The 18,315-nt window shown below is 45.7% G+C and overlaps 1 protein-coding gene across 1 annotated transcript in view; it reads right to left on the reverse strand.

The window, feature by feature from the left end:
• Window positions 1-4,571: 4,571 nt before the first annotated feature.
• LOC137439894 (adapter molecule crk) overlaps window positions 4,572-18,315 on the reverse strand; it is a 51,030-nt gene continuing 37,286 nt past the window's right edge. The window contains exon 2 of the mRNA XM_068136109.2: window positions 4,572-6,629. Within this exon, the coding sequence (XP_067992210.1) occupies window positions 6,477-6,629 (153 nt within the window). The 3' untranslated portion in view covers window positions 4,572-6,476. The remainder of the gene's footprint in view (window positions 6,630-18,315) is intronic.

Below are 18,315 nucleotides of genomic sequence, written 5' to 3' on the forward strand. Positions count from 1 at the left end.
GGGGAGAGAGGGGGAAGGACACAAACACAACATTTGAGAGCAGGGACATCGAGAGAACCGTGGGAGGGAGAGGGCTTGGGGGGAGGTGGGAGAGGTATAAAACATATGGACACTGCAAGGACTTCCAGGAAAGAAGTTGGAATTTCGAAAAAGTGTATCTGGGGTGAATTAACGGGGGTAGAAAAGATCAAGGTTTTGGATGGGGGAAGATAAGAGATGGTGGTGAACAGCTGTTTTAAAGACCTGGAGGGAGGAGTGGGATTGAAGTGAGTGGGGGAGTTTGTTCCAGAGGTGGGAAAAAAGGGGAATGAAAGAGTGAAGGTGAGCAGAGAGCTGAGATTTTGGCAGTTTAACCATAAGAGGGTTGCTGGCAGATCTTGTGCGACCTGTCGGAGTATTTGGGGGAGAGAGCACAGAGAGAGCTGGGGGAGCAAGGCCGGAGAGGAGTCGGTAGAAGACAGAAAGACCACCAACCTGCCTGCGGTGAGTGAGTGAAAGGCCCTCGGAGTTAGCTTCATCGCAAGAGATTCCAATGATTCTGAAAGCTTTGGCTTCAACAGCGTGAAGCCGAGCTAGGTGTGAGGCAGGAGCACCGGCCCAGAGGGGGGAACAGTATTCCTTTGAGCTGCGGATGAAAGCCTTGTATGTGGTGAGGAGCTCAGGTGTGCCAAGGAAGGACCGCAGACGGAGGATGCCAAGTCGGCGACTGGCTTTGGAGGGCAGCTTGGCAATGTGGTTTTCCCAAGAAAGATCATGGCAGATAGAGAGACCCAAAAGCTTGAGTGACAGAACTTCTTGGAGAGGATTATTGAGAAAGTAGATGGGAGGGTTTTCCAGTCGGTCTTTTCGGAGAGACATAGTAAGAGTGTGAGATTTGTCAGGATTGAAAGACATGTTCCACTTGTTTGCCCAATCTATGATTTTGTACATGTCTGCAGAGAGTGAGGAGGCTGCAGGCTGCCAATCTGAGGGATGACGAATGGAGCGGCAGAGTGGAGTCATCAGCAAAGAGATAGAGAGGATTTTCCAGAGAGTCGGAGAGATCATTGATGAAGACCAGAAAAGCACAGGGCCCAGAACACTACCTTGGGGAACTCCAGCCAGAACAGGCAGGGGCGATGAGAGAAATCCATTCAGGGCCACACGTTGATTACGACCAGAGAGGAAGTCCCCAAGCCAAGCGTGGAGATTTCCATGGATACCATTGGAGGAGAGTTTGGTGAGCAGAGCTGGGTGCCAGACCATATCAAAGGCACGTGATATGTGGAGGGAGACAGCTCTGATTTCCTGTTTGGCATTGACAACCTCCATCCATTGTTGAGACAGCAGAAGCAACATGTCCAGAGTAGAATGACCTGGTCTGAATCCAAATTGATGATCGGAGATCAAGCCATTGGAGAAGAGGAAGGATTTGATATCCGAAGCAATGATGGATTCCATGACTTTGCTGATAATTGGGAGCAGGCCGATTGGTCTGCAGTTGCAAGGATCTGTTTTTGCACATTTTTTGTGTAAAGCGGTATTGTTTGCTGATTTCCAAGATGCTGGCAGATGACCTTGAGCAAAAGAGAGGGTGAAAAGAACAGAGAGAGAGGGTGAGACAGAGCCGCAGAGCAGGATTTTAGGACACGTGGGCTGATGCCGTCTGGTCCAGTTGCAGAATCAGAGTCGAGGTTTGACAAAAACCTCTCCACCTTGTCAGGAGAGAAGGAAGGATGATTTGAGTCCAGGAGCAGTTGGGTTTGACGGGGTAAGGTGGGAACAGAGAGAGATGGGTTAGGGACACAAGATTTTGAGGCAAACACAGAGTTGAGGCATTCGGCTTTGTCACGTGCGGTGTCAACTGTGTAGCCATTTGAGGTGAGGGAGGGGGTGGAGGGGGAACAAACACCAGAAACAGATTTGACCAGACGCCACCAGGATTTGGAGGAAGGAGACAGGTTTGAGAGTTCATTCTTGAGTGTGGAGAGATAGTGCTTTCTGGCACTCCTGAGGGTAGACACACACTTGTTCCGAACTTGGTGGAAGGAACTGAGATTACCTTCAGTTGGATTTGCCTTTGAAGAGGCAAAGGCAAGTTGTTTCAGGGCAACTGCCTCACCACAAGATTCAGTGTACCAAGGACGGGAGGAAGGGTAAGACAACTGAAGACGAGATGGGATAAATCTGTGCATGAGAGAAAGCAGTTTGCTTTGGAAGAATTCCCAGGAAGAATTGATGTCAGAGGCAGTGGAGATGTGAGACCAGTCCAGATGATTGATGGCTGCTTGCAGCCCATGCCAATCGGCCTGAGTGAAATGCCAGACTCGTCGACGCTGAGGAGGCTCTCTGAGAATGGCCAGAGAGATATAAGAGAGATTTGTTGTCAACAACACAAATTGAATCATCGTAGTGTTTACACTTGTGTGTGTGTGTTATTAAAAAGATTGCTTTACACAGGTTTACTTTAACACTTCCATGTTCAGGACCTTGAGTGACTGTTGCTCACACACAGCTGTGGTCGAGTAATATGTAATGTATTGTGAAGATCATATGTGGAGGTCATATGTATGCAAGCTAGTGACGGAAATTGTGCCTTCCCTTGGTGTGTTGCTTCCCGACCTCAAATCCTCCGTCTCGTTATGATCCGTCTGTTGATTTTTTATTTTTTTACTTTAATCTACCGCGTCATGAAGATTGGCACAGCAACAGGCCCGCCGCAGCTCTTCTGGTGCCTTCACTCGTACTGATCGAGATACCTCTGGAAAGGACCATTTAGGGCACGTCGCGCCTCCGGATTACTTGCAACACCACCGTGTTCATGCTCCCCGTTTGTTGCGCAGAAAGTTCACGGGTTCAACTCCTGATGCTAATTACTGGGTTTTTATTTATTTTATTTTGCATTCCTACATCATGAAATCAAACTGTGTGTAACTGATCTGCCTCTGGGTTACCAAGATATTTTCAATTCTGACTTAATATTTCAATACATATTGCATTGAATTTCCCTGCCCGGGCAACACCAGGTACTTCAGCTAGTCTGTATTTATATATATATAAAAGAAAGTTTTTGTTTGTTTGTTTGTTTGTCTGCACGTGCTAATCTGAACGGTGAAAGATAGGAGGAAACCTCTAAAACAAAAAATGTCGCGACGGGCCCCGGGAAGGTTATAGGCGAGGTGGCGAGGCCGGTCGAGGCCACCTCGGCCGGGCTGGGCCAATTTTGCAATTTAAAGCTGAGCTGAGTTATAGTAGTCAATCTTCTACAGCAGCGAGTAAAAGCTTAATTATAGTAGTAAATTCATTCAAAAAGAACTGAAAATGTCGGGACGGGCCCCGGGAAGGTTATAGGCGAGGTGGCGAGGCCGGTCGAGGCCACCTCGGCCGGGCTGGGCCCATTTCGCAATTAAAAGCTGAGCTGAATTTTAGTAGTCAATCTTCTACGGCCACGAGTAAAAGCTGAATTATAGTAGTAAATTCATTCAAAAAGAACCCGGGCAACACCGGGTGCTTTCGGCTAGTCTGCTATAAATGGACGAGGTGTGTGTCATGTTTTTTGTGGATTTCTACTGGAGCTTTCGATGTGGAGTTTGATGCACCAAAATGATCGTCATGACCTCCTTGGTTGATTATAATACGAAGAATCTGGAACAATTCCCATGTTTTAAATGCACGCCATGTTAAGGTATATAGAGCAGCTTAATAGGTCCTTCCATGGCATTCTAATTACAAAAGAAACAAAAAGAATGATAAGAATTTATGGAACAAATTACATTAATTTATACTCAAAATAACAACAATAATAGTAGTATCATTTGGCAATAACAATAACGAACATATAATCCCACATCTGGCCCAAGCATATCTGGGCTTGGTGAAAGGCAAACTAATGCTCAAGCACTAAGGCAGGACCGTATGCTACAAGACCGTGAAGAGCAATAAGAATTGCGGGCCAACGGGCTCGTCCAATGGACCAACGAGCCCATTAGTTTGATAAGAATGGACCAACGGGCCCACTAGTTTTATTAAAATGTTTAATCATCATGCACTTAATTTTTGAAGTGTACTTATCCCCAAACTGCTTCCTCTTCTTCCCTTTTCCAGAATCACTCAGAAAAATACGCCCTGCCTCCCATTATATTCAGTGACGGAAACTGTCTTCATGCTTTTAACCACCTTTGATTAAATCCCCATCCCAACCCTGATGTCAGTCTTCGTTTATCTGCCCTTGGAATTCTCATATGAAACCCATTTTGTAATGAGTCGGATTACGGCGTTAAACCCCTTCACATCCACCCTCCCTCACATCTCCACCCCGAGGTCATTCCAAACCTGCTCTACACCCAGGTCCTTCCAAACGTCCACAAACGTGCAGTCCTGGCAGACGAGTCCTGCAGTTAACGTCCATCCCAGGTATGGCACACAAATTGCTACATCGCCCTACATGGGAAACACTAGAAAGATAGGTGATAATTGGTTCGGGATTCATACCCGGAATAGACGGCTCAGCTGAGAGGCGAGTGGACGTACCTCGTATATCCTGCCAGCTGGATGAAGAACGGTATCGTAACATGAAAGAGAAGTCAGAAAAATGACAATTTAACTTTGCTTTATTTTGATGATGCAGCATACAATAAAGATGGACAATTCTTAACACGAGTACCATGATTAGTAAAACTTATGGTATGCGCTCCTATACATTGTGCTACTGCTTTGCTGATAAATATAAAATGAATTTGACCATAAACTACAAGATAACCCAGCCAATTGTACAGCAATTCAATACAAAACTTTTGGAAGAAGGCTAAAACATTTTGGATAAACTGCAGATTAAAAGGAATGAAAAATAAATCTATTTCAAAATGTACACACAAAGCAGGACAAACGGGTGGCACAAGGAAGTACAAAATTACTCGCAGTATCATCGGATGCAGCTCAACTTCGATTCCACTTGGGAACCTCGGAGGATGCGACATGTTCTGCACCGTGCAAGTACTAATGTTATATGCCTTTCAAATACAAATCAGTTTAAGTGGTTAAACGAAAAACAATATACCTCCCGAGTACGTGAACAATACCCAATCTCTTAGGATTCGCACATGCCGTGCTTAGCATCCAATAAATGTGCACAAGCTTTGTTTGTCGGGATCCATTTTGTTTTTGGCGCGGCTGCTGGCGGCGGTGGTCCCTTAAGTGCGGAAACCCATCGTCGCTTAGTCGGCCAATCATTTCAGTTTATTTCCGGAGCAAAATCTCGATCCGGTAGCCGCTCGCTGGCAGATTACACGATTCATTTGTACAACAGGAAGGACCATTTCTGAAAGACCAAGTAAACTTTAAAGAGAAAAAGAGACAGGAAAGAATGTCACAATATCAGGAAGAAGGTATTTTTCTAAAATTATTGAAAGGTCGATAAAATCGTATTAACACTTTGAAAATGCAAGCGAGTTGGTTTTTTTTTTTAATGTTCGTTTTAGATGTGTGACAAATCAACACCGAAGCGAAGCGATAAACGGCACGCGGTAAAACGTGGAATGTGGCCGCAAACGGTTTAGCGCAGAGCTGGATAACATGCTACGAATTTAAGACAAGTATGTCAATCTAAACGCAATAAAATCTAGGAACTTTGATACAGCAAAAAAACAAACAAACAATTAGACAGATGAATTTTTAAAATAAAGCAAGATAATAAGGAAGGAAATACCTTGGTGTACACCTGCAAGTAATGTGCAAAGTGATGAGTACAAAGTCAATATTCATTATTAAAGATTGCAAAAGTACAAAAACAGCATTAGAAAAATAACCTCCAAAAATAGGATTGCAAACAGGCACGTGTGAAACGCATCGTGCAACCCAGAACGCTTCCGGACTCCGGAATCAAAGCACAAATCTTTGGGCGAAACACAGGAAGGGGGTTTTCATTTTTAGTGTAGAATAATAAAATAAAAACCAAAAACATTCCCGACGTGGCGCGCAACGAGGCACACGGTTTAGGTTAGTTTTTGAAAAAGTATACTCGGACTTCGCAAAACAAAACCCGCTCGTTGAGATAGTCTCGGGGGAACTGAAACAACCGACGTGTCGGAGTAGAGGGCGGGGCTTAGTTTTCCTACAAATAAACCAGACGACTTGCATCCAATGAAATGCAGGAAACGTTTCTTCAATTAGGGTTGTTGTCGGGAGATGATGGAGCCAAACCTGTTGCCAGTTTTATTATTACTATTGTTATTGTTTACAGTTTTATTTCATTTTTTTTACAGTAATAACAGAAAGTATCCGACTGTGATGAAGAATCTTAACAGGTGCATCCTCCTTTATAAGAGCAACATGGAGCTTGTTGAGCCAGACAAAGGGCATTGCGATTCAACTAGGGGCCCCATCGCTAATAAAGAGCACAATTTATTTGAGAGAAATATTTGAGAGGACACTTGCTCCGTAAGACGTGCAAACTTCCAAACGAACCCACCAACCCACGTCGTCTGCCAACAGATTCGAGATCAAAGGTTGTCTCTTCCCGAGTTGGCTTCATCGTCTTGCAGGTCTCTTTCGATTCTGACGTGTGTGAAAGGGAAGTGACCGTGGCGACCGTTAATTTCACCCTCCCACTGCCCGTTCATGTTCATCTTGGTCACCCTCACGCGATCACCGACCTGGAAGAAGAATATCACAACAATCAATGTGAGCTCTGAATCAAAGCCACCTGACAACTGCATCAAAACGAATATTTCGATATTTGCACACGTTTTGCATTTCTAGCGGTTTTCAAGATGCTTGAAACCGACACTGATCTGTCTTGTGGCAGGTCAATGGTATTCCAAGTGGGAACCTGAACTTGGAAACCATATTTCTCAGAACTTAGTTGGACACTCCCATTTGCTTATCAAAGTTCAAATCAATCAAGCAATGCAAGAGTTTGCAGCCAAATGGAGACGCGCGTTTGAGTTAACACTGGTTTTCTACACGCTCTTTCCAAAATACCATTTGGTAACATGTGTGACGCAATGTGACTCCATTTTTCAATTGTCAGCAATTTTCTGGCGAGTCCAAATCTCACAGGTGATAAATGAAAACAACCCAGCAGTACGCAAAACATAAACAACATGATATAGTACATGTAGCATGATATTTCAAAAATGTTTTGGACCAGACATGTTCTACTGGATCAGGTATTGCGTGGTGGAGGTATACACTCCACCATGTGTCCTCGTTTATTCGTTGGTTTTGGAGCTGCAGAGCAATTTATAAAAGAAACCGACAGATTACAAAGGCAAACGATTAATGAGATTGAGGTAATAGGGGAGGATTGGTGGGGCCTTTGGTACTAGCAGGGTGGGCTAGAGGTACACACACTTGCCTCAACTGTTTAGCCTGGGCTTGAATCCCAACCCAGCTATAAAGCCTCAATCAAAGGCCATTTACCATCTATATTCTCCATAGGCATCAAGGCAGAATCATTGGAATCTCCTGCGATGAAGTTAACTCCGGAGGCCTTTCACTCACTCACCGCAAGCAGGTCGGCAGGTCGGTGGTCTTTCTGTATTCTACCGACTCCTCTCCGGCCTTGCTCCCCCAGCTCTCTCTGTGCTCTGTCCCCCCCAAATATTCCTTCAGGTCGCACAAGATCTGCCTGCAACCATCTTATGGTTAAACTGCCAAAATCTAGGCTCTCTGCTCACCTTCACTCCTTCATTCCTCTTTTCTCCCGCCTCTGGAACAAACTCCCCCACTCCCTTCAATCCCACTCTTCCCTCCAGGTCTTTAAAACAGCTGTTCACCACCATCTCTTATCTTCCCCCATCCAATGTAAGCCGACGATGGGGGGGGGGGGGGGGGGTACGGACAGCTCGGGACGAGCCTGCTCTGCTCGCTCTTCCGCGTCCCTGCGCTGCATTACCTTGTGTTTTTGTGAACACATCATGGTGGCCAATTCCACTGCTTCGCCGATGACATCCAGCTTTTCATCTCCACCAAGTCCATCTCCACCGCCACCCACTCTATCCTGACAAACTGCATCACTGAAATAAAATCCTGGCTTCAAATCAACTTCCTCAAACTTAACTGTGATAAATCTGAAATAATCATCATTGGCCCAAAAACGCTCACCAAGTCCACCCATTACTTTGCCCTCAACATCGACGGTTTCCCAGTATCCACCTCCCCTCACATCCGGAATCTTGGCATCATCTTTGACCAAACCCTCTCCTTCGACAAATACACTAAACAGATCACAAAGACAGCCTTCTTTCACCTGAAAAACATCGCCCGTCTCCGTCCATCCCTCTCCTCCGTGGCTGCAGAAACCCTCATCCACGCCTTCATCACTTCCCATCTGGACTACTGCAATAGCCTCCTTTATGGTTCACCCTCAACAATCACCAATAAACTCCAATACATTCAGAAATCCGCTGCCCGTCTACTCACCCATTCCCGGACCCGTGACCACATCACCCCCGTCCTTTACAAGCTTCACTGGCTCCCCATCTCCCAGAGAATCCAGTACAAAATCCTCCTCTTGACCTACAAAGCCCTCCATAACCTGGCCCCATCCTACCTGGCAGACCTCCTCTCCAGACACACTCCCACCCGCAACCTCCGCTCTGCTGGTACCAACCTCCTGACCCCCCCCCCCATCCGGACCAAATTTAGATCCTGGGGGGACAGGGCCTTCTCCATCGCTGCTCCCACCCTCTGGAACTCGCTACCTCACACCATCAGAGACTCCTCCTCACTCACCACATTCAAAACATCACTCAAGACCCACCTGTTCAACACTGCATTCAACATTTAACCCACAGCATCTAACCCCTGACTATCTCCTCTCCTTCTCCCTCCTTTGTGCTTTGAATATTTCCCTATTGATTCTTCTTTTTTGCAATTGTTTTTATGTTTTGCTATGCATTATGTTTTGCACTCTGTCAAAGCGTCTTTGGGCTTCCTGAAAAGCGCTATATAAAATAAATGCATTATTATTATTATTATTATTATCCAAAACCTTGATCTTTTCTACCCCCGCTAATTCACCCCAGAGTCCTTGCAGTGTTCATATGTTTTATACCTCCCCCACCTCCACCCCCCCCCCCCCCCCAAGTCCTCCCGATTTCCCTGTTCTCAAATGTTGTGTTTGTGTCCTTCCCCCTCTCTCCCCATCTTATCTGCCGCTACCCTTGTTTTTTATGTTTTGTGTCGGTTTGACTTTTTGTGTGATTAATGTTAGCTTTCACGAGACTCGATCTTTTATACAAAAAAAAATAAAAAAAAATAGAGCCAGGACATTCCTGAGGGTGCACCAAGCTCATCATGGTGGCCATGGCCTTCATCGAGATCAAGAGTATTGTTCCTCCCTTTGGGCTGTCCCATGGACATGCTGAAAAAAAAAAGAAGCTAATGTTGAGGCCTGCTTTAAACACCCTGCCCCCACACCCACACCAAAAAAAGAAAATCAATCATGGTCAAACCTTAAAGGGCAAAACAAAAACAAATTTGGTAAAATATAAAACCACAAAACTCGATAGTGCGTGGAATTCACAGGAAATGGGCTTTTTGATTTGGCAACTAGTGGGGAAAAAAACTCGGATAAATGAAATTACATTATTCAAAGTAGGATCAAACACAACGGCACAAACCTATTGTCAAAAGATTCGCCTCCTCCCTTCCGAACAAAAGAAAACTCGATGGAAGAAGAGAACCTCAGGCTTTGCTGGCTACCAGTGGGGAAGGAGAAAAATAACCCCAACAGTGCAAAGAAACAAGGCAGGAAACACACCCAAGTCCTCCCATCTCCATCCAAAACAACTCGGCAAGATTGCATCTCGATAGTTTACCAGAAAGAAAATAAAATCAAAACGATGCTCAAAGCGAGCAAAACCACACTGATAATCTGCGACGGATGACGACAAGCCACTGTAAGAACATAACCCTCAAGGGCAAAGCATATAAACTCCAAGAGCAATACTTCTACAAAGAGAGCAGCACATCATGGTCTTCCTTACCAACAAAACAGAAACACCCCTACCAACATCTTGTCACAAGTATACCTTACCAAATATAAATTAACGAGTAAACTAATTAGCTCAACCGCAATCTTACATCATACGAAACATCTTAGGGGTCTGCAGCCATCGTCCTCCAAAATAATTGTCACCGTCAGGAAATGCCCGTCGTAAGCAAACTATGGGGAATGCCCGTCGCAAGCCAACCCCAAGGTTGAATGTTGTAGTTGGATGGGTCACATGAGCAGAAACCACTATGATCAGCTTGGAGCTTACTCGTTATATGTCAATGGATTTCAATTAAAATGATTTTTCCCTGTTGCCGAAACGAGAACAATCCTGATAAGAGCATTGCTAAAGATCAAGCGACCTTTCCCCATTTCTGTAAGCTTGTGGTCGGGTCTACAAGCTCGTGGCATTGAGGTGGCCAGGTATAAAAAGATCATCTTGGTTGCCTCTCCATTTCCGGTTCGAAAAACCGTGCAAAAATAAATAAATAAATAACGTTTAAAACTAGAGTGGCACTCAGTACAATGCATACCTTCACCATGCTACGTTGACATTTTGTATCCCACGGATAGGCCGGATCTGCATCCAGACATGCACCAAAATATAATTGGCTTGTTCTTGTCACCTACCCAACTCATCAACCAAGTTTTGTCATAATCCATCCACACATTTTTGAATTATCGTGTTGCATATAGTTTTTGGCCCCTTCTATCAATGGGGAAGAATCACGAAAAATTCTAACATCCAGATCGTCACCAAACTCGAATCAATTCGGCCTCGTCACACAGCCATCCTGTCCGCCAGGTTTCCTCCGATTCCGTCCATAACCTTTTGAGATATCCTGTTCACAGCCTGACAGACAAACAGACAGGGGTGAAAACGTAATCTCCGTCCACCTGCGGCTGCGGAGGAAAATATTGATTCACAATGATAAGTACGTGTGTTCTAACTCACCACACACAAACACGTAAAACCTCCTAAATGTAAACCTTGAGAGCAACATTAAACTCAAGTCGGAAGTCAAACTTTATTTTTTTGGCACCTTCTGCAATCTTGCTTGACGAGAGGAAGTCGATGGGATGCCATCACATATACCCACTGAAAGCAAAATTGAAAGATGGCAGCACGTTCTACTAGGAATGACCCAACATCAAATTTTGAGTTTAAAATTTTTTCCCCGTCACCAAGTCCGCTCATCCCACCTGTGGCGTGCAGGGCCAAAAATGATGCTGCTCTTGCACCCTCGTTGGCACACTCGTTCGTGCCATGTGTTGATCATAACTACCAAGTTTAGTCAATTTCTGCACAAACCGTTTAGGAGATAGCATAATAGATGGACAGACAGACAGACTTGATTTTTTTTTTTTTTTGTATACTGAATCGAGGCTCGTGAAAGAGCTAACATTTATTTCACAAACAAATCAACCAGACAACAAAATATATAAAAAGAGGGAGCGGAAGACAAGATGGGGAGAGAAGGGGAAGCACACAAACACAACATTTGAGAGCAGGGAGATGTGTGGGAGGGAGAGGGCTTGGGGGGGAGGAGGCGTGGGAAGGGGGGGGGGGGGGGTGTGAGAAGTATAAAACACAAGGACACCAAGGACTTCCAGGAAAGAAGTTGGAATTTCGAAAAAGTATCTGGGGTGAATTAGCGGGGGTAGAAAAGATCAAGGTTTTGGATGGGGGAAGATAAGAGATGGTGGTGAACAGCTGTTTTAAAGACCTGGAGGGAGGAGTGGGATTGAAGGGAGTGGGGGAGTTTGTTCCAGAGGCGGGAAAAAAGGGGAATGAAAGAGTGAAGGTGAGCAGAGCCGAGATTTTGGCAGTTTAACCATAAGAGGGTTGCTGGCAGATCTTGTGCGACCTGTAAGAATATTTGGGGGAGAGAGCACAGAGAGAGCTGGGAGAGCAAGGCCGGAGAGGAGTCGGTAGAAGACAGAAAGACCACCAACCTGCCTGCGGTGAGTGAGTGAAAGGCCCTCGGAGTTAGCTTCATCGCAAGAGATTCCAATGATTCTGAAAGCTTTGGCTTCAACAGCGTGAAGCCGAGCTAGGTGTGAGGCAGGAGCACCGGCCCAGAGGGGGGAACAGTATTCCATTGAGCTGCGGATGAAAGCCTTGTATGTGGTGAGGAGCTCAGGTGTGCCAAGGAAGGACTTCGCAGACGGAAGATGCCCAGTCGGCGACTGGCTTTGGAGGGCAGCTTGGCAATGTGGTTTTCCCAAGAAAGATCATGGCAGATAGTGAGACCCAAAAGCTTGAGTGACAGAACTTCTTGGAGAGGATTGTTGAGAAAGTAGATGGGAGGGTTGTCCAGTCGGTCTTTTCGGAGAGACATAGTAAGAGTGTGAGATTTGTCAGGATTGAAAGACATGTTCCACTTGTTTGACCAGTCTGTGATTTTGTCCATGTCTGCAGAGAGTGAGGAGGCTGCAGGCTGCCAATCTGAGGGATGAGGAATGGAGTGGCAGAGAGTGGAGTCATCAGCAAAGAGATACAGAGGATTTTCCAGAGAGTCGGAGAGATCGTTGATGAAGACCAGAAAAAGCACAGGGCCCAGAACACTGCCTTGGGGAACTCCAGCCTGAACAGGAAGAGGAGATGAGAGAACCCCATTCAGGGCCAACGTTGACTGGTGAAGTGTGCACATTACGTTGACTTGTGCACATTACGTACGTGAAGTGTGCACGTTGACTGCAGAGTGCACATTACGTACGACTAGAGAGGAAGTCCGCCAGCCATGCGTGGTGATTTCCATGGATACCAAAAGAGGAGAGTTTGGTGAGCAGAGCGGGGTGCCAGACCGTATCGAAGGCATGTCAATAGAGACAGCTCTAATTTCCTGTTTGGCATTGAGGACCTCCATCCATTGTTGAGAAAGCAGAAGCAGCATGTCCAGAGTAGAGTGACCAGGTCTGAAACCAAATTGATGATCAGAGATCAAGCCATTGGAGAAGAGGAAAGATTTCATATCTGAAGCAATGATGGATTCCATGACTTTGCTGATAATTGGGAGAAGGCTGATTGGTCTGTAGTTGCTAGGATCTGTTTTTGCACCTTTTTTGTGCAAAGCGGTGATGTTGGCTGATTTACAAGCAGATGGCAAATGACCTTGAGCAAAAGAGAGGGTGAGAACAGAGAGAGGGAGTGAAAGAGCGGAAGAACAGGATTTTAGGACCCGTGGGCTGATGCTGTGCGCTGATTACAATATAAATCCTGTTTTGTTTGAAGTGTGGGGATAAAAATGGATAAAATGGCAACTAAAAATATTCAAACGTTCGTGAAAACATGAAACGAATCAGCAAAGGTTTGAGAGAACATCATGGTACAGGTACACTTGCCAGGCAATTAGCATGATTGACCAATCACAAGTGACATTCGATCGGGCATAACCATCGATGAAAGCAATATGGCGGCACCCAAGTCTATCGAAGCAAGTGAGAAGACTGCCGAGTTTTCGTCACAATTTTGTGCTATTCATATAGTTTCTTCAATAAAGAGCATTTTCATTCTGTTTACAAACTAATCCTAGCTTTGCGTCATCCATTTTGAGACCAATTGGAAGAAGTCCGAAGCAAAGTTGTCGCAGAAACGTCAACTGATCGGCTTTTCATGCATAATGTAAAACAAGCATAAGTTTACTTAGCTAGGCCTTAGAGGAGGGAGGTGATAGAAAGCACATTCAGTCGAGTTTGCATTCGTCAGGATTGTAGTGTCGTGTTTGTTGCTGACTACATGCATCTGAGGTAGCCTAGGCCTGAATGGACACCTGCAAATTAAATGAAATAAATGATACATCATGTCAAAAAGAGTACGTTGTCTATTAAATGTACCTATACAATTGGAACCGAGTACAGCTATTTATTACGTACTACTTGCGTATTAGAATGTATTGATTACGTACAACTACCTATTGGAACGTCGATTATTAATTACGAAACACACCACCACCACACAAAACAACACACACACACGACACAAAACAAAACAAGGCCTAGCGAGGGTCTGCAACCACCAATTGCTCTTTCTTGGTTAATTGATGCAACTGCATCCAAATAAAGGAGCGATCAATAATTACGTGGAGGATCGGAGAACAAGCCGGACACATTCCAACAAGTACCGGAGAGCCCCACAGTAAACGAGTGCTTATATCTGAAGGAGTGAATGGGGCAAGAACTCGGAACAGACGGCACGTGTTTCCACATGAAAGTGCACTAAGCCATCCCGACAAGTACAAACAAGACAGCATATCCAGAAAGAGGTCACGGGTAAGGTCGGTTAAATGCTGGGATTGACTTTGGCCGCGATTCCGCGATATTCTCGCATAAAGTTGGAAAATATCGCATACAATTTTGGCCAGAGCGTTAAAAAAAAAAATCGCATAGAGCGTGTCGGTTGTCACGGTATAGTTTTCAGGCGAAACAGTTTCAAATCGTGTACTTACTACTGCTTTTGTCAGGTGTGGAAGTTGTCAAAGACAAAGCTATTCTAAACTGTAAACAGACCGCAGCCATTTTAATTTCGCTTTCACGCTTTACGGTAGCCGTGACAATGTTTTGCGGCATTAAACGACGGCTTTTTGGCGACCACGTGTTCGCTGGCTGCAGTAGTTTCTGGATTACACTTTTTCCGAAAATGCCGCCGAAAAGAGACCTCCGCAACCACAGCCTGATGGGCAAAGTATAAAAGTAAAACGATTCTTTATAGGTACCAGTAGTAGTTCTAACACTGAGGACAACCAGGATGATCCAGCCAGTGACCGTGTGCAGGGCGAAAGCGGGACGGTGCAGTGGCCAGGGCCGCCACAGTGCAGACAGGTACTTCCGGCAAAACTTTAATAACGTTTCAAGACAGCTGGGTCCTCAAATTCTGAGACTGGCTGAAATATGATGCCGATCAGAACAAAATGTATTGTTCACTGTGTAGATCAGAGAAGTTAGTCAACAGTCGAAGTCAAGGTACAAATAATTTCAAATCGACTACAATAACCCGACATATATCGTCATCTGATCACCAACGAGCGATTGCAGCACCACTGGCAAGAAGAAATCCTCAACTCACGGTTGAGGGGGCTAAATCAAAAGAAGAGGAAAGTATTTTGACGTGTCTGAAAGTGGTGTATTGGATGTCGAAGGAGGCAAATAACCTGTCTAAGTATAACAGCTTGCTGACCTTGTTGTCAGAGCTTAAAGGTGGGTTTTCACGGGACACGCGAACGGTTCGCAAAGGATGCGAATGTTGAAAAAATGGCAAAGTCCAACATTCGTATTTTAGGCTCCAAAAGTTCGCCAAACATGCGCGGGGGTTCGGAAGCGTCGTCAATTGTTCGCAGGAGTCGTTTTTTGTTCGGCGGGTATTTCAAAAATGTTTGAGGTCACTCAAATTTCAAATACGGCGGGTATTTCAAACATTTTTGAAATACCTGCCGAACAAAAAACGACTCCTGCGAACAATTGACGACGCTTCCGAACCCCCACGCATGTTTGGCGAACTTTTGGAGCCTAAAATACGAATGTTGGACTTTGCCATTTTTTCGACATTCGCATCCTTCGCGAACCGTTCGCGTGTCCCGTGAAAACCCACCTTTACACCCCAAATCTGGAGAATTTAAAAGTAAACAAACATGTGACATATGCGAGTTATAAATCAGCCTGTGGTTTTTTGGATGCCATTTCCACAACAATTGACAAATCCGTCAGCGAGAAGCTCCACAAGTCACCTGCCATTACAATTACGACGGACGAGAGTACAGACAATCTATCTTCAGGGAGGCGGACATTGTCATGTGATCAAACAACATGACTTTTGATGTTTTCAATCAGTATTATTAAATGTGATCAAATGTGCTAATTCATGGCAACTTATGTGTTAAACTTATCTGTGGCATGGTTCATCATTTACGCAATAAAAGCCACAGGGAGTGAGATAGTCTATTTGAATACAGAAAGAAACACACAAGTCTTTGTTTTCTTGACCATATTTATTTTTAATGAATACCCCGAGAATAATGAGATTTGACGAGGGCGAGTAAAATGTTATCTCAAAACAATTTTGTATAATCCCATCGTGTTTGGAAAAAAATCTCATTGTTTTGTACACAGGGAGATTTTCTCCCATTGCTAAAATCCTCCAGGATAATCCCTGAAATGTGAACAGATTCACGGAGGTCAACTCCTGCAAGGGGCATGGTGAAAAGAAGACTCCATTCTGCTTCCAAAGAACGACGGTGAGGATTTTGGTTGCACTCGAGTACCTCCACCAATGCTACAACAAGTACACTATTTCTTAGCAAGCCTGCCAAGCTGTTGACACCAATCCAGACAGGATACATGGGTGCATACCAATAATTCTGGGATGATATCATCAAAGACCGAGGTAAAAACGACATTGTTACATTAGCAAGACACGCCCAGCTCTTCATATGAACAATTAAGCAAGTGCCTGATCAAGCAATTCATACTGTTCTGCTGTTGCAAACTGGCAGTCGTCATTTTTCTGCAGCTCCTTCAGAAGTGAACTGCCAATTTCTGTTGGTGGCAGGCCTAAGCATTACACTAAGCCAACTTGGACTTTCCCTGGGGATCTTAGACTGTGAAAGTTGCATCACCTCGAGTTACCCACATGGGAAATCCCAGTTGGAATTCCCCAGATGAGAATTCCCCTCAGGCCCAGTTGAAAATGAAAGTATATGATACTTCAAAGCAATTGATGGTTGTTCCCTGTGTTCCCTGTCATGGCTAGGTTAGAATGATTGTATAATACATTACAAATGCTGATTTTCGAACCTATATGCCATACGTACATGTACATTATTGCTCATATCTCAGAAACTATTGGAGTGCCCATCACAAAACTTATGTGGAAGCTTCTTGACATCATAAGGTACCTCTGGGATGAATTTGAGGAAATTTGAAGGATACATTTTTTTTGGATTCACGATTGAAGTTTGTAGTGAAATTATACCAAGGTGAACCCAGGGGTGCTCGTTACGGAAGGGGCGTCTATAAGACCCGGGACAACCGGGGCGCGCGCGGACACTCCCGCGGCACTCACTGTGACATAGTCCAGTAGTTTGAATGGTATGTACGCCCCAAATGCTGCGCTGACAATGCGCTGCGCTAACCATTGTTATATTGAATCAACCATTGCTGCTCATGAAATGCTCTGATTTAATGCCTGTTGCATGCATGTATTCTTACAGGATGTACTGCAGATCTAAATGATATTAAACCTACCCAGAGGTCAAGTCGTGTCTGAGCTTGATTTTCACGACATTTAATATCATTTAGATCGCCGGAATGGCTGACCACAAGATGATCGTGGTACCGATCCTCGGAGCCGACCCTCAAGCTGAGGGATCTGCATCGGAGTTTGCTCATTGGCTCAACACGCTGGAGAATTACTTTGCGGCTCACGAGACAGAGCCCACCGCTGCGATAAAGCTGTCCGTGTTACAGTCCAAGGTCCATCAAACTGTTTTCAAGAACATTTCTCGATTTGGGACGTACGCTACGGCCCTAGCCGAGCTGAAGCGCCTCTACGTAAAGACACGGAGCGCTGTGCACGGCCGGCATCAACTCTCTCAGCGGCGACAGCAACCGTCTGAATCGATCGATCGCTTCGCGCAGGAGTTGCGCTACCTATTGGCAGACTGCGTGCAGGACGTCCGGACCCACGAGCAAGTGCAGGACGATTTGCTCCGAGATTCATTCATCTCCGGAATTAGTTCTGGAGTCTTGCGGCTCCGTCTTTTGGAGGTCGCGGAGCTGACATTTACAGAAGCACTACGGCTGGCACGCGTATACACAGATGCCCGAGAACAATTGACCGCATATGATCATCCACGAGTCGTGGCAGGGACCTCGCAACTCGCGCGACCTGAGAGGGCTACCGCCGAGGATACGGAGGAGGACCAGACCACCACTACGGCCGAGTCTCTGGGAGCTCCTGAAGCGGACTCCGCTTCCGGCCTCACTGCTGCCGCCGCTGACCGGCCACGGCCTGCCCGGTATGCAAAATGTTATTTTTGTGGAAATCGGCAGCATCCTCGCTCTGAATGCCCGGCCCGAGAGGCGACATGTCACCTGTGCTCCACCAAGGGCCATTTTGCAAAGGTCTGCAGAAAGGCCGCTCGGGGCACGCATTCCCGAGCGACCTTGAATGGGCTCATCGCGGAGCCAACGGATCGAGCGCCGGACGGGGCGCCTCGCTCGGCTTTGAAGAGCCGCTCTCCTCCTCGCGGGCCTCTGGCTACCCGCCCGACCTTGGTGAGATACATCGGGCCGCCGAAACAAATGGCGCGAACGCGACCGGTCACAGTGCGTCCGACCTTGAC

Source organism: Myxine glutinosa, chromosome 14 (genome assembly GCF_964187855.1).
Source record: "Myxine glutinosa chromosome 14, kmMyxGlut1.1, whole genome shotgun sequence".
In the NCBI taxonomy this organism is placed as follows: Eukaryota; Metazoa; Chordata; class Myxini; order Myxiniformes; family Myxinidae; genus Myxine; species Myxine glutinosa.